At 30.5% G+C, this 27,030-nt stretch overlaps 1 protein-coding gene across 1 annotated transcript in view; it reads right to left on the reverse strand.

Annotated features, from left to right (window-relative positions):
- LOC148282805 (cell adhesion molecule Dscam2-like) overlaps positions 1 to 27,030 on the reverse strand; it is a gene marked incomplete at its 5' end in the record, with an annotated part of 204,870 nt that overhangs the window by 47,513 nt on the left and 130,327 nt on the right. Inside the window, 2 exons of the mRNA XM_088224527.1 lie at positions 1,027 to 1,144; positions 3,357 to 3,503. Of these exons, the coding sequence (XP_088080653.1) occupies positions 1,027 to 1,144; positions 3,357 to 3,503 (265 nt within the window). The remainder of the gene's footprint in view (positions 1 to 1,026; positions 1,145 to 3,356; positions 3,504 to 27,030) is intronic.

Raw genomic sequence — 27,030 nt, forward strand, 5'->3', positions numbered from 1 at the left:
GGCTGGTTTAAGTGGCTTTATTACGCATTGAGTAAAATTCACCATTTTGCCTATGTTTAAACATCCACATTTCCTTAACTCCTCCATCTGTTGACTTTTGTGTAATAAAAGAGCTGAAAGCTTTATTATGTGGGAGAGATTCATCCGGCTGAACCATTTCACCTGCAAGACAACGCTTAAAATTATTTTTTAAATTTTAATACTTTTTATACCAGTCAGTTAAATCAACAATGTTGTGAGTATACTTAAACCAGCCAATGACATGTCATAAGCCGTGTAAATGCTAAGACTTGTATTTTACATTTCCATAAATGTTTTTCCCTCGGTTGCAACAAATTTGAACATTACATTAAACATTTTACCCGCCCGTTACTGTGACCTGCAAATTGCATATTGCGCTTAATAAATAAATATCTCGGCAATTGCGATGAATACTTTAAATTTAATCACGGGTAAATACGATAATTTAAAATGAATTATTTTATCCATCGTGATCTCCAAAAATGACAAAATATCGAGTACAGATGAAGTCTAAAAAGATCACTTAGCTAGACAAACATATAACACTGATAAAATAAAAATTTAAATGGAAAGCGTTATAGTGATTATCGTGCAATAATGTCCTAATTTCAGGTTGCCTAAGGTTAACCTTAGATGAATTGAGGTTACCACACAATGACTCGAGGGAGTTTTTGCCCACAGTGTATTAAATGTTAATGTTATTTTTTCGATTGCATACAATACTGTTCATACCAGTGGCCTTATGCTGTAAATGATTCGTTTTGTAAATTCATTCGTATTATATGAGAGGAAATGAAAACAAAATATTTTTTCAATTACGTTAGAAAGAGATGAATATATGACGAACGAACGAACTTACGAAACGAAATTGTGACAGAATAAGCATGCAGGACTCCACTGTAAAGTGCTCATTTCCTGGCGCGGCCAACATTTATAAACAATTTGATATTATATTGACTAGTATGTAGTACAAATTATTAATTAGATCAATTAATATTTACTTACGTATAAACGGGAGGTGGTTGTCCCATCGAAGAGCAAATAATATGAACGTCTCGTCCAACTTCCGAGACTATTTCTGAAATCGGAGCTAGAAGTCGCGGTGCCATTCTCGATAGAGTTTCTAAGAGCAAACATAATTAGTTAGTTAAATAAATAAATAAAAGTAATACTATGATTGTGTAAAATACACAATTCGAAGAGGTAAAGTAAATTTGTTTGATGAATTCAAATAAAATGTCAAATAATTCCGTTTCATCAACTAAAGACAAAAATCCTATATTTTTTCTATTTAATTATTTAACATTAAAATCATAGAATTAAAAATAGTCCAGAAGGAGCGTAGAATCATATTTGATTACATCGGACTGTTTAAAAAAAAAACCACTTTGACCCACTTTCACCTCACGCATGCGTGAAGTCGCCGCGTAATGTTGCCAGAGCGTAAAAAATATAATCAAAACAATAATGGAACATAATTATATTTATTTAAAAAAGCAATTTCTTAATTTCTCTCAAATTTTATTGTGCACGCGGAAACACTGATTGACACAACATAGTAGGTAAGTAAAGGGACATTTAATAAGAGTAATTTAATTAATGAACTTTGAACTTTAAAAATTGAACAACTTTTATTTGGCATAAAACGGATATTTTTATGTCATGTTGAATAATATTTGATGTTATAAAGATAATGTTGGTCACATGTTCACCATGGCGTTGTTTAATCCAAGAGGTCCAATTTTCATTAGTTTTCTCATTAGATGAGCAAATAGCGTAAAAAATTTGACTACCCTGGCAACACTAACAAAATGTCCATATTGTTTTCTCTATTAATCTGACAAATGGAAAAATAATTCATTTTTATAAGTAATGCATTTGCTACTTACACATGAAAGGTGATCTTACCGTTTCTTTAAGATTCCAACAGTATTTTTACACTTTAATGTGTTTGTTTGATGTGCGTATGCGGTTTCTAGACTCTTCTTAATTCTTTGATTAAAATATATTGTCATTGATCAGGCAAAAGTTACTAACACAAAAAACCTAATTTTAAGAAATCGTAATTTGAAAGTTTGTATTTATTAATCGTTCTTTGAAAGTTTGTTATTAATAAATTTCATTGGGAATTTAAACATTTAAAAACAACTGAAAGGTTTTAATTTAAGTAAGAAGGCTAAAATTTGGTTAAGTGACCTTATAATCTAGTAATAATCTGTTTTTTTTTTTTTTTTAATGGAACAGAAAAATTTTACCTAATATTACTAACTTACATAATTCAATTAAAAGACCATTTCCTGAAAGTCGTAATTAACGAGCTGAAAAAATAAAAATCGAGTTGAGATACAGTAAAATTTGACCCTCGGACCCTTGGCCTGTGAGTCTACAATACTACTACGGGACCACAACCCAGTTAAAAAAACAATTTAAGCCATACGAGTTTTTAAAGGGAAGGCAATATTAGAAATAATTATAATAACGCGGTTAAAGATATATATTTTTATTTTAAGCAATATTTTTTGACGTTTTTTTTTAAATGTTCAAATGTATAACTTGGTGACGTGTGCTTTTTTAAGAACATAATTTCACTCTTTGAATGGCATATTTGACCATTAACTGGCATTTTTAAGGACAATGACTTTTGCGTGAAGGGTGACTATATGGTATTTCTTTTTAAAACAGAATCCCACAAAACCAGAGCTTGGTGGAGGACGTGGAAGTCCACAGGTGCAAAGAAGAAGCAAATTAGGTTGATGTTTCTTTAACGAGCATTGTAAGGGGTGCGGTAGATTAAAAAAAAAATCCAAAAGAAGTTATAAAAAATGAGGCCATCGCTGGAAGACCTATTGACTTTTTGAGTGATAAAATTAATTAAAGTTCCACAAAACGAAAAAAAAAAACTGAAGTGCAAAAAAACAGAGGAAAAAGCTTTGGGTATAATAACAGAGCAATGAATGATTCGATCAAAAGAAAAATAAAAGGTACTCGGCTGCCTCAGGAGAGCCTTAACCAAGGTGGTGTATATTGTGAACATACCAGGAAAACTGGCCTGGAATTTTTGTTTGTTGGCAAATCAATACTAGCTATGTACATAGTAAACTTTTGATTTTAGGTTTCAGAGACAAAAGGTTGGCAATGTATTGTGTTAGTTTGGAAGTATTTTGATTTTGTTATTATTTTCTGTTGAAGATATTTATAGACTTACCTGATCAATATACAATTATCAATTTGCAAAAAAACTACGGAATAAAAAATAAAAATAAACATTGTCGTACTCACCTTTTCTTGTATGCTCAGGATATGTTTTTTAAAGTTAGTGTTAAAATTTTGCTTACCAGTCAATGTTACTCTCACGGAAGGACTTCTCTTTCGCTGTATTGTTAAAGGATTGAAGGTGATGCAGCTAAAACTGGCTTTCGTGTCCTCTTCTTGTACCGATCGTATGAGAAGATCACCTCGTGACGTAGCAATATACCGATTTCCTATAGACAAGAAAATCATTTTCAATACTTCATTTAAATAATAAAACTGAAATAATTTGGGCTTGGGTTTGATTTTATTTCAATAATAGTAATCAAACTTCACTTTTTTTTTTAAATGTCTACGTGTATTTTTTATCAAATTAGGGCCCAAACGACGACAAACAATATTATCCTGTCCCAGCATCAAACCGACTGTCTTAATGTGAATAGAAATTTTAGGGACAATGGATCAATAAATTGTCCTAGAGATAGACTGGCAAGTTATCTCCGCAAGACAATAGCATACCCCCACAGTTACGCGTGGTCGCATTGTTACATAATAGCCACCAGCTCCACGCGTGCATTTTGCTACGCGTATTAAAAAAAAACAAAATAAATATATGTAAATAAGGAAAGCAAACACAACGACTGCGTAATGTGCTTTATTGTATCTGCTATGGAATGCCGGGTTTTACTCGGTCTTTGCTTTAAAATTATTTATTTCGTCCGCCGACAATTCCAATACATTTTAGTATAAAAGTTTGAAGTTTGTCTTGCGCGGTCAAGGCTGTTTACTGAGCTGTGTCAAGACAATATTGACGTGTCTATTGTATTGTCCTCGTGTGAAATTCGATTGAATTCACAAAACAATGCTTGTTTATTTTGGTGGTAGTTAATGGGTACAATTACATTATAAAATATAAATTAGAAACTAGGTACGAGTCAAATAAATGTCTTAATAAGAAGAAACGCGTTAAAGTTATTTTATTTTGATAAAATAAGGTAGTAAAATGAGGCATATTATTAATTTATTACCTTTTCAAAAAATAAAATATCTTGTCAATAGTAAAAACAAAAACAGTAAGTTTCAAAATGTTTTCTTTTCCTTTATTCAGTGTTAATATAAGTTGTGTCCGTTTGTTTTAAAAAAAAAAATAATGAGCACCAAAAGAACAAAAAATGGTACAAATTGTACGCCATTCGAAAGAAATTTTTCTGTAATATAAAAAATCATATTTGTTTTTACGTAACATACATTATTTTGTTTGATTAAAATCCTTCAAAGCGCGATGTGAAATGGACGAATGCGAATTTTTGGCAACTCTTTTTGTTCGCATTCAAACTGGGGAATAAAGCTGCCAATGTTGTTCGCGATATATGCGCAGTGTGGGGTAAATATGTTTTGAATTATTAACCGATTTATTATACGATGATGAAAAATAATAATTTTTTACATGTTTGCTGGTTTTAATATGAGTTTCACAACACAACAAAAAAATACAAATTACAACCTTTACACTTTTTTTCACTTGTTTATTTTCATCATAGTTGACTTTTTTGTTGGTTTCAATATGAGTTTCACAACACAACAAAAAAAATACAATTAACAACCTTTACCCGACTCTTCTTTTGACCTTCATTTGGTTTTTGGTTGGTAGGAAGATAATTTTTTAGCAACAAGTCCGCAAAAGTACTTATTCTTTGTACCTGAAGATTTAAATAAATAAACAAATAATGATTAGTCTTACGCTTCAGGTCCCAGTCCAGGGATTTTGAAATATTCAAGTGTTAAAAAACGGTTTTAAATAAATATTTTACATTGATTTGTTTTCCGATGATGAAGAAGAATAATTTTTTACATGTTTACTGGTTTTAATATGAGTTTCACAACACAACAAAAAGAAATACAAATTCCAACCTTTACCATTTTTTTCACTTTTGGTGTTCATTTTTCAACTTAAAAAAAACGGAAACAACAGCAAAAGTTAACATCTAAAATAATTATTTAAAGACACGCTTTTTGTTATTTTAAGAAGACCTCAGTTTCAGGCAGTGAATAAAAAGACACATCTACGCTGATGAAGTTTTGTCTTAAATCGTATAGTTCAGAGTTATTCAAAAGGGAACAAAAGTTCGCGGGTAATTTTGCTCGAAGTGTAAACTCTCTAGCCTCATCCATCATTTATATTTAGCCCTGAAGATGGCAGGCCAGGTTAACGTGGCGTTATCAACAAAAACTTCATTCACAATAATCACTGTCACTGTAATCGCCCAAGTGCTAAATTCTCGCTTTCATACTACTTCGGGATAAGGAGTCCTTATTAAGGGCGACGCATTCACCAAGTGTCAATCGGTAACAATGGACGCCTTATCCTTTAAAATACAACGATTCTTGCCACAAATAAAATTACTCTAGTTGAAAGATATTTAAAGAGAGATTGATGACCCCTTTGAGAGGCAGTATAATACGAGTATACTGTAAATGCTGTGACTAACTTTTATTCTGGTGCACTCAATTTGGAAAATAATAAATAAAATCATAAAAAATATTAAAAGAAAACTTAAATATACTTCCCAATATGTGCACGCTCCATGCTCTAAAACCGTCTTATAAATTAAAATTATATATAAAAAAAAAGATAAAATTTACGTAATTACATAATATATGAGGGTTAAATTTTCTTAAAACGGTAATACATCTAAAAAGTTTAAAAATTAATAAAATATAGAGGAATACGTAAATCAAGGCATTTACAGGGCTTATGACCTGCCATTGATTAGTTTAAGGTCATTGAAATTTTGCCTATGTTTTAACATCCATATTTCTTCAATTCTTCCATGTGTTGATTTAAGTTAAGTAAAACTCTTTACTGTTACAACTGTAACACGCTTGAGTATGAACCAAACTGCAAAATACTTATGTAATATTGCCAAAGATAAATAATGAATATGCCGACATCCCTATAAATAGAGTCCACGAAAACGACAGAGTACAGGACGAAAAATACAAGAATAAGCAAAGTTAACACGTTTTACCCTATTATAAATAATTATAGGAGAACTATGACTAAATTCATAAAATAAATCAAATAAGTCCCCTATTTTAATTTTAAATTCCTATCCTTTCTAATTATAATAATTTGTATGCCTCAAACTATTGTACTAAGAAGATAACGTGATAAAATTGAAATAAACATGTTCATTTATTTATAAATTTTACTTATTTGTACGCGTTGTGTTCACGTATAATTGATGAACAATATTTAAACCTATTACATTGTAATTATTATGTTATCAAAACTTGTAGAGATATTGGTGATATCAGGTGCAATAGGTTTAATTGCATTGAACTTTTTGTTTAAAATAAAAATCGAAAATATGCATTATTCATCATTCGTCACAGTTAAATACATTCCAACTGTTTTAATTATTCACTATTTTCACAAAAAGTATTTTATGTCAATTTTACTTTTCTATGGCTGGCTGCTTTCTGCATCATCATCATACCCTTTTCGCATCTAATGGTGCATATGGCACTGAATTGGCACACCGATCGCATGGTATCTTAATTTTTTTTTGTTAAATGAAAGTATGATCAGTCTTACGATTCAGGTACCAGTTCAGGTATTGTGAAATATTCTAGTGTAAAAACACCCTTTTAAAATTAATTTTTCATATTAACCATGTCAGGAATCGAATTCAAGACCTCTTGCATGGTAGGCAGACAAGGTGGCCATTACACGACGAGGCCGACAGGCTTTCTGCATAACCACGTCTAATTTACTTTTTATAGTTATTGTAATGAAGACACTTTCGTACGAGCAGTAATAAAATATAATATGTATCGATAAATGAAAAGTTGTTTTTAGTAAATTGATATTTCAGTACGAAGTAAAACAGACAACCTGTCTTCCCAAGTATTAAAAGTAAAAGTTGACTTATGTACAAACATTCCTTCAATGTTTCAGGCCTGATCCGAATTTCTCGGTTCATTTATTACCCAAACGAATTTCCCCCTTTTCCGATAATGAATCACATGAATAAAATATCTATTTCCAGAGCCACCCGATCTGTGGTCGAAGAAATGTTCTTCCTTCAATATTAAAAATAGCTTTCCAAAATGTCTGCGTCGAGAACGGAAACGGGGCAGACATAATCAAGATTAAATCACCCCAGTCTAATACCTCAGCTTTGTTAAATTATGTATAATTCAATTTCGAGATAAAAAAGATGAAACCTTTGCGTCTTGATTTGGTATTATATAGGTATACGCTCGCTAATTGTTATAAAAATGTCCTCAAGGTTTGAGGTGTGTAATTATCTTGACGAATTGTAATCATTTCGTGGAAAACGTATTTTAAATAGTATTTATACAAGCATTTCGCCAAATTAAATGTCTTTTTTTCAATGTTTTTTCCTTAATTAGGGCCTTCTACCAAATCATGACAACATCGGCTTATAACAAGTAACATTTATTTACAATAAACAAAATAACAACACGAATATAAATTTAATACAAACAAAAGAACACAAAAAAGTACAAGAATAACATAAAATAATGATTGAAATAATGATCATATAATTAATTTTAGAAAATTCCAACAAAAATTTAAATAGGAAAAAAAAACAGAAAAAACGGCGAAACTTACATAAAAATATATAAAGGAAGATTAAACTTAACTAGAAAACATATTACAACAGAGATGAAGAACATTTAATATAAGGTAATATATAAGTCTAGGCATCTACAGGGCTTATGATCTGTCAATGGCTGGTTTAAGTGGCCACTTTACACACTGTGTAACATTCGTCATTCTGCCTATATTTGAACATCTATATTCCTTTAATTCTTTCATCTGTTGATGTTTGTGAAGTTAAAGAGCTGAAACCTTTATTTATGCGGGTAAGATTCATCTAATTGAATTATTTCACCTTCATACTAGGCAACGCCTGAAAACTACCTAATCTTAAATGTTCTTCATCTCATCTGTTGTAATATGTTAGTATAAGCAGTTCCCCAGGGAGTTGAATCCAGTCATTGTCTACAAAAATTTGGACAGAAAATTTGTTAACTAGAAAAATTACAAAAAAAAATAATTGAAATAATTACAAACATATTCTCATAATGATGATAAATGTTAACAATTTTACATTTTGTTGAGTTGAAATAAATGTTGAATTTCTTGGCAGGGTGGACGTAAAATGTTGATTTTGAAAGATGTTTAAGCTGCATTTTTTTTAGACTGGTCGCGGTGAGTATCGTTACCTACATTTAAAAAACGATCGAAATCCGGTGCGTTTGGTTTCAAAATAGTTACAAGTTTAATTATTATTAACATATTACAAAAGAGATAAAGAACATTTTAGAGAAGGTAAAAGATAAATCCAGGCATCTACAGGGTTATGACCTGACATTGGCTGGTTTTAATGGCCACTTTACACACAATGAAACATTCACAATTCTACCCATATTTTAACATCTATATTCTTTCAATTCTTTCATCTGTTGATGTTTGTGAAGTTAAAGAGCTGAGCCCTAGAAATAAAGAGTTCTAAAATGTTCTTAATCACTGTTGTAAAATGTTAATATTAATAGCTCTCCAGGGAGTTTAATCCAGTCCTTGTCTACGAAAATTTGTACAATTCAATAATCTGTTTTTACTCAATTAACAACTAAAAAATAAATTTACCGATGAAATCCCGGGTATTTGAAGAATAAAAATATTTAAGTTAATTGTTATTATATAATATTTGTCGGTCTCGTGGTGTAATGGTCAGCGCGTTTGCCTACCATGCAAGAGGTCTCGGGTTTGATTCCCAACACGGTTGATATGTAATAATTATTTAAACGGGTGTTTTAACACTAAAACATTTCATAATCCCGGGACTGGTAACTAAAGCGTAAGACTGATTGTCTTGCCTTCATGTAACAAAAATAATCAAGATACGTTGCGATTGATGTACCGACGCAGTGCTTTATGCATCATTAGGGGTGGAAAGGAAATAATGACGATGATGATGAAATAAACACAAAAAAATACACTATTTTTTTTATTTATAATGTCTTTAAAAATTATATCAATAAGCCTCTTTAACGTTGGGATTATTTTGACTCCTCTGCTAAGGTTTGTGTAAATACGATGTAGATTGGCAACGTAAAAACCGACCCCCAAACTTATCAAGCATCTGGTACAAATTAATGTAGGTATGTTACCGCTGTCATACATCTGTGGGAACAGTGCTTCCTACAAATTGGGCTCTTAGGGGTTTCGAGTAATTCAAGCCAGTTTCCAATACTGGCACATCTTCGCCGATACCCTATTTATTCTTCAAAGAGCCGTCAGTTTTTCACGCTTGAACCGGCAGACTGGCTTTGCGGGGCACTCGGGCACCTCCATGCCCTAACTATAATAAATGAGCTAAAACCCCTCGCTAGAAGGGCCTGCTTGTGTAATTATTCTTTATTAGAACGGGGTTGAGCTTCTATACAATTTTATCGCGGAAAATTACCCGGATGCGAACGACTTTTCTTTATTCGTCGCTGGGCAGAGGCTTATTTATTGTGTTTTTTGCTAAAGACACAAATGAACCGGTATTTAAGTTTCGTTAAACTCGCTTGTACGGAGTACAAAGACTTTTGGTTAAGGAAAGATTTCGTAACTACCGAAGATTGATGCGTAGGTTATTCGCTCCACCCTACAAAATAAGCAAAGTTCATTTAACAATGTAAAGACTTTGTTACGCTGTTTACCCTACGATGGTACGGTAACTTGAATAATATAAAGTTAATTTAAATGCCTAAAAACGAAATTATGTTGTGCATCTTGTGGGTTAATGCTCTCTGCATTTTACAACCATGCGAGAAATCTCTAGTTTGATTCTCGACGTAGTTGACTCATAATATTCCCTCATGTTAAAGAGGGTTCAATTTTTTTTTAGCTATCTCTACATGATAAAGCATCTCTCATGGGCATGCTTGGGACCAGCAGTTTGCTACTTAGAAGGGATGGGTTCATACTGATTTTTTCATTTTTGAGAAGGTAATATGGGAGTCTAAGCATTTACAGGGCTTATGACCTGTCATTGGCTGGTTTAAGTAGCCACTTTACACACTGTGTAACATTCACCATTCTGCCTATGTTTGAACATCCGCATTTCGTCAAATCTTCCATCTGTTGACTTTTGTGAAGTAAAAGAGCTGAAACCTTTATCATGCGGGTGAGATTCATCCAGCTGAACCAATTCACCTACTAGGCAACGCCTGAAAACGATTCCCTTCTCAAAAATATTTTCGCTCTCTGTTGCAACAAATTTAAATGTTTCCATATTATTTACTTTAAATTTGTTCCAACAGAGAGAAAAACACTAACATTCAACATAGGCAGAATGGTGAATGTTAGACAGTGTGTAAAGTGGCCACTTAAACCAGCCAATGACAGGTCATAAGCCCTGTAAATGCCTAGACTTTAATATTCCCTTCTCAAAAATGTTTTCCCTCTCTGTTGAAATAAATTTAAAAATGTAAAAAAAAATTACCAAATTGTATGTGTGCGAAGTTTGTATTCAAGGGTGTGTATGTGCGAGTGTAAATGAATGCGTTGTATCACAGTGATTTATTCCCATTCAAAAAGTATTAATAAAAAATATTAGAATCTGGTATAACGTACCAGTTTAAAAAATGTTGTACGTTTCCAAACGAATGTGAAAGGTAAAATGTTTTGAAAGAACATTCGAGAACTTTTTTGGGGTATTAAGCTATACAAAAATAAAGTAACTCAATAAGAGGAACTGGAGGGAGCATTGGTATGATTTATCACGTTGTCCCCTATATCTAACCAGTTTACAGAGACTTAAGCCTCTTTGCATTTTTCCTTGTGAGCAATTTACGCTTTTGAAACATTAAGTTGGTACATTCCGTGCCATTTTTACGATCTTTATGGTTTTACTTTAAATTGTTTAAAGGCTTTTAGCGGTAGCAAAGATATTAATGAGGGCCATTAATACAGAGAAAGGGGCCTTGATCTTTTGTTGTTGCAAAGTACGATTAAGTTATGGGGCGTAATAAATTTGCATCACTCTGGAGACAGCTAAGAACATTCGGATTTATCACATTAAAAGTTTGATAACAGTCTTTTTTGTTTCTTTTCAAAAGATGTAGTTACTTCATAACGTGAACTTAGCTTTAAATATAAACAATTGGCACAGTTTTTACTGAATCAATAAATTTCATAGTTTTAAGAGTTAAAAAGAAAAAAAATAACATTTGAAGCACGTATTTTGTAATTTCTCATGGATTGGAAAAACTAAAAGAAACTTTAATATTAGAGTAAGAGAACACTTAAGATGCTTAAATAATAATAATTTTTCTGAATTCGCAAATCATCTGATAGAAAATAATCATTACTTCAATAAAGACACTGGATGAAAAGTACTTCATGTTGAAAATAAAATTTTAAAATTAGATAACTTAGAAATCTTAGAAATTAAAAAAGCGATTCATAATAAGAAAACAATAATTAAAAACCAAATAAACAATATTTCTTTTAATTCTCTCCTGTCTTACTCAGAAAATAATGATATCAGATTACCACTCGTGTAAAAGAAAAAAAAGTGAAAAAAAAAACACTTGATTTATTGGGTCCACGTGTAGTATTTAGTGAACATGATAGAAATAAAATAAAAAGGAATCAATTCATTAGTTACGTAAACCTTGACAAAGAAGCTTGTTTGCTTTGAAACCGGTCGGTGAAAAATAAAAATTAGTGGTTAAAAACAAAGTTGTTTTATTTATTTTATTATAATGAATAACCACAAAGTTAGTGTTTCAAATATAAACTTGAAATGTTGTACAAATTTATAAAAAGGAAAAAATATAAAAATTTGAGATGAATAAGTCACTCCGATACCAACATAATATTAAAATTCCGAAATTCCACACAAGTCATGGTCAAAATAGCTTTGACTAAATCTAAATCTAGTAAATCTAAAGAAATTTTTTGAATACGTGTAAAAACAACATTAAATTTTTATTAGTAAAAATGAATTATTGTTTTATGTTTTTTTTTCTCATGTACTCGTATGTAAAATTATATAAACTCTTATGAATAAACAACTACAACAGTGTAAGCCATTCTCCAAGCACAAGAGTTAGTCTCTTTTTTTGGAAAGTTACAGTGATAACATTTTCAAGATGTGTAAAAGTAGATGTGTATAGAATTTAAATAAAAAAACGTACCTTTTATGAAATTTATTGACAAAAAAGAAATTGTCATAGCTTAAAATAAACTAACAGTAAATATTATTAAATCATCATACAATATAAATTATTAATATCATATCGCCATGTATTATTTTATTACTTTTCTGCATTCCATTTTTCGACATGTTTAAATTTTAACTATTTTAATTTTTCTATTATTATTTTGTTTATTATTTTGATTATTTTGTATATTTTTTAATATGTTAATAATTATTCTTGATTTATATATAAAAGTGTTCCAACTTAACACGGAATTTTCTAAAAGTCGGGACATAAAAAAATATAATTGTGCTCCATGATAAAATTGTGTATGTTGGGCATTAAATAAATAAATAAATTTTTTACCTTGTAAAAAATAATCACATTTTTGATAATATTAACACTAACACCCTCGAATCTCATTGTCAAATTTATTTTGGAAAAGAATTCTCTAAACTGATTTCTGGAAGTATATAGAACAATATCATCGTCATTCCCTTCTTCTTGATATTTATTGTTCCACAAAAGTTTAAAGGATCAGTCTTACGTTTTAGGTATCAGTCCCGTTACTACAAAGTATTATTGTGTGAAAACTCTATTTCAAATAAATATTCCATATCTACCGTGTCACAAATCGAACCTAAGACGTTTTGCATGGTAGGCTAACGCGCTGACCATTATGTCACGAAACCGACCTAGAACATAATCCAAATATACTAAAATATATTAGTTTTTATGTTCCTAATAATTATTCTAGAGCGAGATCACATGAACTGTTTTACGCACTCAGAAGCCGTACGAAAGCAAGTCAGAATTCACCGATTAAAAGGGCAATTTGCTTGCTGGATACGGCTTCTGTGGGTTATCTGGACCTATTTTACTGTACATATTGGCAGTGTGGCGGGTATCCGTTTTCTATTAACTTACCTCTACCTTATATTTACAGTCTGTATTACGTGATGGCTTAAACTACCCGTAAAGTAATGCGGACTACAATTGTCAAATAAATAAATAATGGAATCTTATTTATTTATAACAGAGGTCTCAAATTATATAATTACAACGAATTAGAAACTTAAACTGTCAATGGATATTTCTATAATTAACTAGCGGCCCGACAGACGTTGTCCTGCCCTAACGTCTACTTGCCTGCTATCATCTTGGAAAAATACTTTTTATCTAGGTACTTGTTTGTGACTAAATTCCAAAACCAAAAATTGTTGATTTAAAAAAAATATTGAATTTAAGTAGGTACTTGTTAATGGTTGAATTCCAAAACATAATATAAATATTTTTTCAAATATGGCATTCTTTTTGCAAACGTCAAACTCCGGTCGTCTCACCAACAAAGTGGTGTACTTATGTAGGAATACGATTTTATAAAATGTATGAATTTAATATTTTTTAAGTTTTACCAAAAATCCAATAAAAAAAATTAAATGATTCGAAATTATAAGGAATTTAATGAAAGAATCTAATTGAGATCCACAAAAAATAAACGCTGTTTGTAAACATTTAAAAACAAACGTTTTTTATACAAAAAAAACATCTTTCCATTTTTTTGCAAATGCATTCTCCTCGAATGCAACCCTGGTAGATCGATGGATAAAACATTTATTCTCCTAATTCATTTTTTACAAATTCGATTGAAGATTTTAATACCTACAAACACGCACAGCTCAAAAATATATATTCCTCTGAAAAACGCAGGTAAATCGGTTAAGCCGTTTAGGAGGAGTACGGTGACATCACACGTACAGAGGAATTATATGTATAAAGGTAATTGCATTAAATATTTAAATCACAGTTCTTTCATTAGAATGTTTAATATTTTTTTAAATATCTGGTGCACACACAAGATTAAAAAACCAAAGCTGAAAACAGAAGCATCCGGAAAACCATTGATGAACTATTGCTGGTATTAAAAATAAGACATCATATGGTCAATGTTCCATCCTATATCTTGGACCTAAACCCTTTAACAGTGTGCCGAAAATGTTCGAAAAATTTCGAAATACTCAAAATTCAAGCAGAAAATAAAAAATATATTAATGGACAGAAAATGCAAGAAGTCCGAAAAATATGGTCACTATAATTCCTGTAAGTTACTTAGTTGATATTTGTAATAATATTGTTTAATTTAAAAGCTATTGTGTTTTATTCGTTGTGTTAAAAAATATTCATACATCACACTAAAATAAAATTGTAAAATGTCTTCCTCGGCACTAGTTTTCCCATTGAGAAATACGTTGTTAATTCAATTCCATAACGTATTATTGTGAAGTATTAAATAAATAATTAAAAAAATAAAAAATTCAATACCTCCTACCAACACTCGTTTTTTTCTTAGAAATTTTATGTAACCTGTAAGTGGATTACAAACACAAAATACAAATTAGCTGATAGTGTATTTTTAGGTCTCTCTTTGTTAATTAGTAAGAATAAAAATATTTTGTTCCGTTATTTACAAATATTTCATTTACCTTTTTTCGCGTATAGATTTATTGTCTATCTTAACAACCCAATTAAAAGTAAATAAATAAAACAACTCTAAGACTATCTCTAGTATTCTCCGCGGGAAGATTCCTTTGATCGTCTTACAGCTCTATATGCCCAATCGACATTCATAGCTCGTAACTACATAGTTGCCACTAGTTTCAGTGTAGTTGCTACCTTGGACAAATCCCTTTGTTCGTTCAAAGAGATTCGGCGGCCACAAGTGTGGTTTTGCTTCCAACTACCCCTAAAATTGAACTCTCTAAAGCCTCATCCCCTGCGAAACTTCCGTGGATCTTAATTTGAATATCAAAACTATTGAAATTTTCACGTTTGAAAGTGTTCCAGTGCGGTCAACATCTCAAATGAACACCACACAAAGTTATTGAAACGAATTCAAAGGAACGGTCTCACTTGTCACAAAGAGAAAACTACACAAATACTTACCTTAAAATAATTAATAAATTATTTCATTTAGTTATTTATCATATTATAAAAGATACATAGAATCCACATCAAAACTTCCAGCTCATTTTCAATTTGACCCTGCTTTCCCCCTAAAGAAATTATCCAAAAAATTTTAACACTTTTTTAATAACATATTTTAGTCATCTGTGAAAAGGTTAAACGCTTTTCTCGCGCACAAAGGTATTAGGTTTGCTTTTTGTGACAGCCGTAATAAAAAAAACTTTGACTTTCAGTGTTTTTGTTTTATAGTTCACTACTGTAATGGGCTGCAAAGTTTGTTATTAATATTTAAAAAATTAATTAATTCATGATATGACAAATCATGAATTGCGTTTGTTGGTTAAGTAAAAAATGAGAAATATTTCAGTTCTTTTACAAGAATAATTAAATAATTGTGAGAGGTAGAATTGTAAACAGTACCTACGCAGTATGTGATGTTTTTTCGGAAAGCATACAATGAAAGGTCATTATCTCATTTATAAATGTCATTATTATTTCATTCTCAAAAAAATATCCAATTGTATTACTATGCTCTTATTTTCAGTCTTAATAAATATTATTATTTTTTTTAAATTTTATTTTAATTTACAAAGCACTAACTTTGTGGCTATTCATTACCATAAAATAGATAAAAACCACTTTGTTTTCAACCACTGATTTTTAACTTTTTCTACAGACCAGTTTTAAAGCTATACAAGCTTTTTTATAAAGGTATACTCTACAAACAAATTATATCCCCTTTTATTTTATAAATGATAAATAAATACAATGTCACGTATGGAGCTAATAAATCAAGTGTTTTAGTGTAGTTAGGATGAGAAACGTGATGTAAGATAGATACGATTTTTAAAACTAGAGAGGAGTGGACTAAAGTAAATCTTAGAAATTAAAAAAACGATTCATAATAAGAAAAAAATGTGAATAACGGAATCAAAAATATATATTTAAGTCCATTCCTGTCTAGTTTTGAAGATCGTTCCCATTTTACATTACGCTTTCCATCCATGAAAGAAAAAAAGTCTTACTTCATGAATACACAGAATAATATGGAGTAAACATTGATAAAATAAAATAGGATAGAATTCATGAGTTAAATCATGAGTTAAAGGAATGGCCCACGCTCAGACGTTTAAGTCTTTGTGGGCATTTTTTTCCAAATTTAAGGCTATGTTTATTTTTAGAATATGTATTTTTCTCTTTTTCTCTTCTAATGTTTAATAAATATAATGTATAAAATATGTAATTTAATACATGCATAATATGTAACAGTATGGAAAATATATATATATATATATATATATATATACCTAGATAAAAGAGCTTGTATAGTTTTAAAACCGGCCGGTAGAAAAATATAAAAAAGGTGGTAAAAAACAAAATTGTTTTTATTCATTATATTTAATGAATATTATTAAATTTTCACTAGCCTTATGCAATAAGCGAAAATCTATTAGTTTTCATCTTAAGACTTTTTTATTGTAGTTTATTACCCATACCTCATGAATTTTTTGCTTCTTCTTTATTCGTTTATTCTCAAAATCATTGAGAATAAACGAATAAAAAAGTTCATTTGTTATTTATTTATCTTGATTTTTGCTATCAAGCATCGGGGTCCGGGGTAATCAGATTATAGTACATTTATTTTATTTACAAATGCAAATCACGAAATCCGATAAGGTTAATACATAAGTCTTGGTATACAACTTCTCGGAGTGCTATTGGATTCATTCTATGTTTTTCTTTCCTTTTCCACCTTTCTTTTGCTCTATTACCACCGTTTTCGCCATTAGCACTTTTTCCCGATAAATTATGGAAAATAATGCAATTAAGCGGTCGGGGTTGAGCCAGGCTTCGGATTTTGTTCAGGGCCTTAAATTTTTCCTTCCTACACACATTTTCCAATTCCCCCTCACTTTACACAGAACTGTCTCAGTTATTTCATATGTATGAGATTCATTTAGATTTTTTTTCAAAATTTATTACACTAGTAATATATTTGGCTGAATCTAAAATTGTTTGACACATTTTTTGAGTTGAAATATTTTTTTTCTTGCCTCACGGTGTAGTGGATTGCGGGTTTGTCTACCTTATTTGGGTATTTAATCGATTAACGGTAAGATAAGTGATTTATGACTAAAATATCCGTCAGTTTCTGTGGACTATTATGTAGTTTTTTTCTAGTCAGTGATAAATTTGACAATGGTTTGAAACTCAAGTTTGTCCAGACTTAGTATTTCTTCCGCACTAACTAACTTATTCAGGTGGAACTTGGAAACCAATTAATTATTTTTATCAATACTTGGTTTGTATACAAATAATGAATTACAATATTTACTAATGTATGTTTATAAGTATACCCTCTCCCCTGGCAAACCCTGAATCTGCGAAATTTTGGACCTACCTACAAACCATTGAACCGTTCATTTTAGAAAATGAAATATGCACTAGTTTTTTAGTAAATAATCTTAGAAAAATGCTAATTTTATTTTTACCTCCTTTGGAAAAGACGCACCATAGTTTTCATCTAAGAGTTATTAGTACACCGATTTCTCTGAGTAAAAATGGGAAAACTTTAAAGTGGACTACACAGGGGAGGTAAAAGTTTGAAACATTTATCAGAATAAGTGGCGAGAAGCTATCTTCCGGGTTTTAGTCCTAAGTGAGATAAGATATATTGGAAGAAACTAAACTTGTTGATCGTAAGACAATTGAAAATATATTATGGTCAAACTTTTAATTGAAAACTTTTGATAATGACTTAAAAGTAATGATATTGTTTTTACTGAAAACATAGAAAACTGAGTATATATATCTACCTCTAATGAATATGGAGATTTATATGATGAAAATTAAAAACAAACGTCCGGTCAAACCAAATCATGAAGATGTATTTTGAACATTTATTAACGTTTGTAAAAAAAGCACCCTTTTATTATCATTCCATATTCGAACCCTGTAGTGCATAGAACACTGTTTTGGTACTTCAATTGTAGCGTATCTGAGTCATTTTTGATACGTTGAAGGTAAAGTAATCAATCTTAAGTTTCATTTCCCAGTCCAGAAACAATGAAATATAGAAGAGTCAAATCACCTTTTTAATCAATATTTCATGTCCACCATTCCTGGAATCAAACCCAGTACCTTAATTGAACGTTATTATGCAGAAAGCAGCCACCCATAGAAAAGTGAAACAGATAAAAGCACGTTTGTAGAAAAGAGTGAATAATCAAATCTACACGACGTTGGAATGTTTTTGACTTTTGACAAATGGTAAACATTTAATACAAAGTTTATATTTGGAGCACTAACTTTGTGTAAAATAAATAAAACAACTTTGTTTTTAACCACTAATTTTTATTTTTCACCTACCGGATTCAAAGCAAACAAGCTTCTTCGTCAAGGTCATTAGTTAAGTAAACCTTGACGAAGAAGCTTGTTTGTATTGAAACCGGTCGGTGAAAAATAAAAATTAGTGGTTAAAAACAAAGTTGTTTTATTTATTTTTTATAACATTAAATACATTTGTTTTTTTTTATATTACAAACAAGAATTTTATTACGTATTTGATGGGTTTTCATGATTTTAAAATACCGTAAGAGTTTTCTTGTGCCTTGGGTGTTTTCTGCAACTTAAAAAATGACATTATTGTTCACTATTTTCAGAAGGTTTTACAGTTTTTTTAATGAAAGCGACCTGGCTGTTTTTAGCATGCTATAGAATTGACCTTACTGAAACATATTACACCAATATCCATTTTTTTCAAAATTGTGGATTGGCTGATTTCTGCATAACAACGTTAAATTACAACCATTAAACAGCGAAGTCGACTTTTCTCCACCCGATTGTATTTTTCAGGATTATAATCTGGGAGTAGCCACACTGCGTCTGTACTGGTATTTGGTACTGGAATCTTGATGTAACAAGATAATGAGATACACTTTATTTAGTTAACTTCCTGTCTTACTAATTGCGGATAGGAAAAAAAAACATATAAACTCTGTAAAACTTTACTTTAATTAAACGTAGTTATGCAGAAAGCAGCCAGCCATAGAAAAGTTAAACTGAGATAATAGCATTTTTGTGAAAGAACTGAATAATCAAGTCTACACAACAGTTGGAATGTTTTTGACTTTAACAAATGATAAACAATGAAAACATATTTTTTTTTGTATGACAAACAATAATCTTATTATGTATTTGACCAGTTTTAATGATTTTTAAAGAACGGTATGATTTTTCTAATGCTGTGGGTGTTTTTAGCAAATTGAAAAGTGCTGTTTTTGTAATCGATACCATTTTCAGAAGCTGATTAATACAGTTATTTATATGAAAGCGGTCGGGCGGTATTTAGCAGAACAAAGAATTGAATTTTCTGCACCTGATAACATTAATATCTTTTTTTTTCAAAATTGTATACTGGCTGCTTTCTGCATAACTACGTTCAATTGTTCAAATATGTTTATTCATTGAGATACTTTGGTTTATTATTAAATGATAAACAAAAAAAATTGATACATTATAAAAAGTAATATGTTTTTATGACCTAACAAATTATCCTTCTGTTTTTAAAGACCTGTCATTAAATTTTGTAATTGAACATGAAAATACATTACTAAACAATCTTCATTCGCCATCAAATAAATAAAATTTCTAAATAGGCGAATAACCAATATAATAAAATAAGTAGTACTGTGGGGCCCATAGTCCATAGCCGATGTAACACACGTGTTAAATTAGTTCACCCGAAGTAGGCTAACGACCGACGATGCAATGTCATCATTTTCTATCGAATCCAATACATTCGAATAATGCAACTCTTATAGTATTGCACGTTAAACCGAGAGCATTGTTCTGCAGTACGTTTACATCGTTCCTACCATGAAGAAATGAACTACAAACGAACGTCGTCTATAAAGACACCATAGGACGCAACGCCAGTCAGCCACTCAAGTCAGTCAGCCCAAGTTCAGTTCACTTCAATCGAGCTCGATGACGTCACTCAGTTCCAGCATTTAGTTTAAGTACAGTCTCTTCAACTCATCATCGCCGCTACGCTCATGCTACACAACCAAGTGCTGTATCTTATTCACCATGTAATAAATACGCATTAAACAACGACCTCGTGTCTTCTCTGTCAATCTCTAACTGAGGTAGTAAGTCCAACCTTCAACTACCTAAATCCTTCAGTGGTGACCCCGACGTGATTTATTTTAATAATTCAACAATTTTTCAGTTTTGCAAAAAAAATATATGGGTCAATATCTGCAGTTATCAAAGAATAAATGTAAGATGAATCTATATATATCCCATAAGGTCGCCATCATTTTGATTTCCTATCACATTATGTGTATGGGGCAATGCCTTTGGTGTTAAAGTTCAAATTGAGTTCATTCGAGTTGGACATTGAGTAATGGTCGGTCGAAAGACGAAGGGGGCGGTAGAAGTTAAGGGAGAGTGGGGTGGCTACGGGGAGGGATGTGGAAAACCAATGGACGCTTGAGTGATGATGACAGAGACCAGATTTCTATGAAAAAGAAGCCTGATCTTCATATGTATATTATATATGCAGCTGAAATACCCCGAGATAAAAGAAATAAGCTGGTGTTATCGGTCATAGGTTTGTTGTCAAAAACGCGACTTATGATGCATTGCATTTTATTTGATTAATTGTATTTTTGTACATAATTAAAATATGTTTGATTAAGTATATTTTGTTCCTAATTATTATCTTATATATTACACAATAACTAATTATTTTCATTTTTTTAATTTGTTCAAATATTTGTGAAATAATTTGATCAAACAAATATCCTAACGGTAATAAAGGTTTTAGCTCTTTAACATTACTAAAATCAACAAATGGAAGAATTGAAGAAATATGGATGTTGAAACATATGTAAAATGGTAAACGTTACACTGTGTGTAATGTGGCCACTTAAACTACCTAATGACAGGTCATAAGCCCTGTAAATGCCTAGATTTCCATATTTACTTCCCTTTAATGTTCTGCAATCCTGTTTTGATAATATTTGTTGATATTAATTATTTATTTATTAAAGCGTCAAGAAAAAAATATGTGTGGGCTTATTGCTAAAAGAAACATCTTCAAGGTAACCAAAAAACAGAATGGTCGACAAAAAAAGTGAGCTTGTACATATAAACTTATAAATAAAAAACCTTTTCCTATTTTATACATTAAATTATGAAAAATGTGGGAAATATCGGATTAAGGCATGCACTTATTGCATACGAATATTTAACATACTTTGTGAAAAAACTCCTTCTAGTCTCTGTGTAGTAACCTGAGGTTACCTTAGGTTGGCTAACCTTACGTCACCTGAGGTAAGGAAATAATAATCAACGCTGGATAATCATTGTATTTTTTCATCTTGTAAAAAATGTTTATTTGTCGTGCTTAGTGATTTAATAAGATAACATCATCTATTTCTCTCGAATCATTTTTTTTATATTTGTCTCGGGGTACTTGATATTTTGTCATTTTTGGATATTCCAAGTAGAAAAATATTATATTAAAAATTATTTAATATATGTAAATAAGTGATACATATTTTTTCTTTTATATTAAGATTTACTTGAAGGTTACGAAAAAATGTTGTTTTTTTCATTGCAGTTGCTAAGATTTAAATTAATTACTATTAAATCACAGGAACAAGTGGGTTAATTAGTGATGTTGAAGAATTAGAAGGAAGTAGGGAAAATCTGAAAAATAAATGTTTTTCTTATATCTTTTATTTTTGTGATAAAATAAAATTAAAAACAGTAAATGTGTTTGTAGAGAATAATATATCATTACGAAATACTTCAGTACTTGAAAAACTAAGTTCAAAAGTTATTGGTAATTAATTTATTCAATTCTGAAACGGAATTTTTAATACTGAATTTTTGAAGATACATCGTATAACATATTATGTATATATAAGTAAAAAGGCTCGCTGTTAAATAAATAATACCGAAACAAGTTTTTTTGGTACTTTGAACAGAAGTTATCAATTGTAAGTATTTATTTTTTTATATTCTGTAAGGCGCTTAACATGCAGAGACACATATATAAAAACAATAAGAGCCCTTATCGATTTTGATGAAGTAATCTTTACTCTTTGGTTAGAAAATGCTGGTTTAATCACCGCTTTCTTGTGTCGACAATAGGCGGCGTACGTTGCATATCGTGACAATCTCATACCGATCTCCCCAGTCACTTAGCGTCCCCCTTTGAGGCTAGATCTGATATGTTTCACGAACATTTTTCAATGAATTTTATATTCGACTTTGAAACTTCCGCCGGCCAGACGACCGCAGATAATATGACCCCCTACAATTCACCTATCCAAACTCCAGCGTGATAAATCTTTTAAGTTGAACTTGAGCGAAGCTTTTAAATTGATTTTCAATTGAAACTTTTCGACGAAAACAAGCACGCCGCTTTTATAATATCCTGAAATTAGGATTGGAAAATCTATTAAGGAGATAAAGATATTTACTAAATGCCACGTCTAAAACGTAATTTTTCATTTTATTTTGGCAAAAAGTGGTTTCTAATGCTTGTACCTATATTAGGGTATAAAAAAACATACATAAAAAATACAAATCTTTTTGTTTGCGTTTTGACATAACAACAGTCCGAAACCACAAAAAAAAGTATTTTTTTTAATGTTTACTGTGTATCTTTTAGTATTTCCACTGGTTAAAAAATATTTGAGTTTTTCAATTATTTATTTCATAAAAGAGCGATGTTGGATTTTATGTTCTGTTAAACGGTATTTTAGTGAAACATTTAAGTTTGTAAGTGAAAATTCTTGATGGAAGTTCATTGAAATTTATTATATGAATAAAAGACGAGTGATACTTTAATCCACAAATTTGGAATATCATGTCACCGGTTTCATCGCTTTTGCGACATCTTCGAGACCTGTATATTTATTAAGAAGTTCAATGTATTTATACAAAACAAAGGTTAGAATAGATAATTCAAAATTATATGAAAGTAAATTGAATAAAGTTATTTTTATCTGAATATTATAAAAATCTTAAAATAAACTTGACGTAGAATTACTTAATGAACAGATAACACACATGCATTCTCCATTACTTTACCCATTGAAATATATTTTTACTAATTATTTTTCACCCTTTGTTTTTCGGAAATCATAATTGACAAAAACCACACTCACGAAGGATGGGGCACTAAAAATAAAATATCTAAACTCATTAAAATAGTATTTTATCAACTCATTAATTAAGCCAAAAAATAATTGATAATGATTCTTAAGATTATAATAACTTTATATAATTTACCTTCATATAATTTTGAATTATCTATCTTTACCTCTGTTTTGTATAAATACATTAAACTTCTTAAAAAAAAGTATTTAGTGAAATTTATGTTGATCTTATCAAAAATCAAACACGGAATCACTAGACTATGTGATCGTGCATAGTAATTCAACATATTTGATAACTGTTAAAATGTTATATTGGATATATATATATTTATGTTGGATATACAAATCAACGAATTGTATCTTTTTTTTAAATATTGGGTCGCTATCTCAAAACATATGCAAATTTAGAAGAAAATCGGGCAATAAAAGAACGGCACTTACTGCAAAATAAATTACATTACTAGAAAGACAAATTAGTACGATCGGCTATTGAAAGACTTGAGACGAAAATTGATTCATTCGGAATGTTTTCTTTGAAACAATCACCATTCCGTGACAACAATGCAAAAAGCTCACTTTAATGGTCTCAGTGGGACCTCCATTAACAAGAGGGTTGTTTCATTGTCACTGGAAGTTAGAAGTTATAATGGCCCTGAAATATCGGCGGTTCAATGCAACCTGCTAACGCGCTGACTGTGGTGTGTTAAGGCTGGTTCAAACATTTCAAAATCCGCGGCTCCTATAGTCTAGTACAGATTTGAGTCCCATCCCGGGAGAATCTTGATTGCATCCGGGACAAATCAAGACAGGCTCTAAAACGGATGTTAATTGATTTAAAATATGTGTTCATGATATAATATTATTTACTTTCGCTCTAAAATAAAAAAAATGTTATTTTATCTTTGCACTCAAATAAATAAATGAAAGTACAGATTTTTCAATTATCACTATTGTTTACCCGCACCCAATGCATATAAAAATTCAGCTTATTTCTATCGATTGTCATGTTAAGATTATCAGTTTGACAGTCCAATAGTGCGATTCTGAATGCTCTCATCCTGAAATAATTTATTTATCCCAGATAAGTTGTTTTTTTTAACGATCAATTTTGTCAACAATATTTTGAGTTTGTCCAAATTTAAGTAGACAAGGACTCGATTTAACTCCCTGGAGAGCTGTTAACATTATCATATTACAACAGAGATGAAGAGCATTTTAGAGAAGATAATATAGAAATCTACGCATATACAGGGCTTATGACCTGTCATTAGCCACTATTTAAGTGGCCACTTTACACACTGAACTTGAACATCTCTATTCCTTCAATTATTTCATTTGTTGATGTAAGTGAAGTTAAAGAGCTGAAACCTTTATTTGCGCGGGTGAGATTCATCTAATTGAATTATTTCACCTACATACTAGGTAACGTATGATTTTTTTTTCTATTTATATACTTCTTCGTGGACCAAGTGGATATGTGAACAATATTTTGAGTTTGTCCAAATTTTTGTGGACATCAACAAAAGAAAGAATTTAAGAAAAATACATGTTAAAATATGGGCAGAATGGTGAATGTTACGCAGTGTGTAAAATGGCCACATAAACCAGCTAACGACAGGTCATAATCCCAGTAGATGCTTAGACTTCTTTATTATCTTCTCTTAAATGTACTTCATCTCTGTTGTAATATGTTAATATAAACAACTTCTCAGGGAGTTGAATCCAGTCTTTGTACTCAGAAATTTGGTCAAACTCAAAATATTGTTTGTATTTAAGATGAACACATTTTTTCAAACCTTATATTTCCATGAGTGTAACCATCGCAATGTGTAGCCAATTTGATAAATAACAATTTTTCTTAATATTTTCCTTATTTTTCATTTTGGATTTAGGTATGAAATATCATATTTATTTTAAATAATCAATAATAAACATGCAATATGTGGTTAACAATGTCCGGCAAAGTTAATTGCTTTGACGAAGAAACTCGTTTACGAGCAACGAGGTTCTGATAACTATCCGGAAATTTTCCAATCAGGATGACTGGATTTCGGATAAACGGAGTTCTACTGGTGTGTGGCGGGTCCTTTATAGCATCATTGCCGTTCTACTAAATGGCGTTCTAATAATTTATAATACCGGTACTAGCGACGAAAGTATGCAGGAGCAAATTTCAACATTTAAGCCTAACGACGACGGGGAACTTTGGCGAAATAATTTCCACATTCCTCAAAAGTTGGGGTTGATATTAAGTTTGACTATTATTTAATAGTTGGGGTGGCTTGTTTTATGACTGTTCGGGATTATAAGTTCGTACCTAATGGATTTATTTACAAGTTACATCATATTTTAAAGTCATTCAATCTTTGGATGAAAAATACAGTCATGTGTGTGAAATACAACTAGAACTGGAACCCTGGACGAGTATTTTCAACTCGATAGCTACCCTTATATGCAAAAAAGATCTTTGTGGACACCATTTGCTCAAACTTGGGATCTTAGATGGAATGATTATGATGAAATAAGTACATTTATGTGTGCTTAAGTTTGTTAGTGAAAATTCTTGATGGAAGTTCATTGTAATTTATTATAATAATAAAAGACAAGTGATACTTTGATCCAAAAATTTGGAATATCCAGTAACCGGTTTCATCGTTTCTGCGACATCTTCGAAACTGGTATCTAAAGATACTAGATTAATAAATTAAGGAGTTTAATGTATTTCTACAAAACGGAGGTAAGGATAAAGAATTCAAAACTATATGAAAGTAAATTAAATTAAGATATTTTTATCTTCAGATAATAAAAATCTTAAAATAGACCCTACAAAGAATTCTTTAATAAACAGATAACACACGTGCATTCTCCATTACTTTACCAACTGTAATATATTTTGACTAATGACTTTTTACCCTTTGTTTTTCGGAAATCATAATTGTCAAAAATCACACTCACGAAGGATGGAACAGTTAAAATAAAATACTTAAATTCATTAAAATAGCATTATTAACTCATTAGTTAACCCTAAAAAAAATTGGTAACGATCCTTTAGATAAAAATAACTTTATTGAATTTAATTTCATAAGATTTTGAATTATCTATCCTTACCTCTGTTTTGTATAAATACATTTAACTCCTTGAGGTAAGGATAGATAATTCAAACTCCTTAGAAATTACCAGTCAATAAAGTTATTTTTATCTAAGGATCGTTACCAAATTTTTTTTAAGGGTTAACTTTAAATGAGATAATAATCTTTTGTATTTATTTTAACTGTTCATCCTTCCGTGAGTAACATGGTTTCAATTACTTATGAATTATTTTTTTACAAACATTAAACCGTCACTTTATTTTATTATTATTAAGTGAATACGTGTAATTGGATGA

Source organism: Micrasema longulum, unplaced genomic scaffold, assembly GCF_059751315.1.
Source record: "Micrasema longulum isolate JH-2025_06_02 unplaced genomic scaffold, ASM5975131v1 h1tg000288l, whole genome shotgun sequence".
In the NCBI taxonomy this organism is placed as follows: domain Eukaryota; kingdom Metazoa; phylum Arthropoda; class Insecta; order Trichoptera; family Brachycentridae; genus Micrasema; species Micrasema longulum.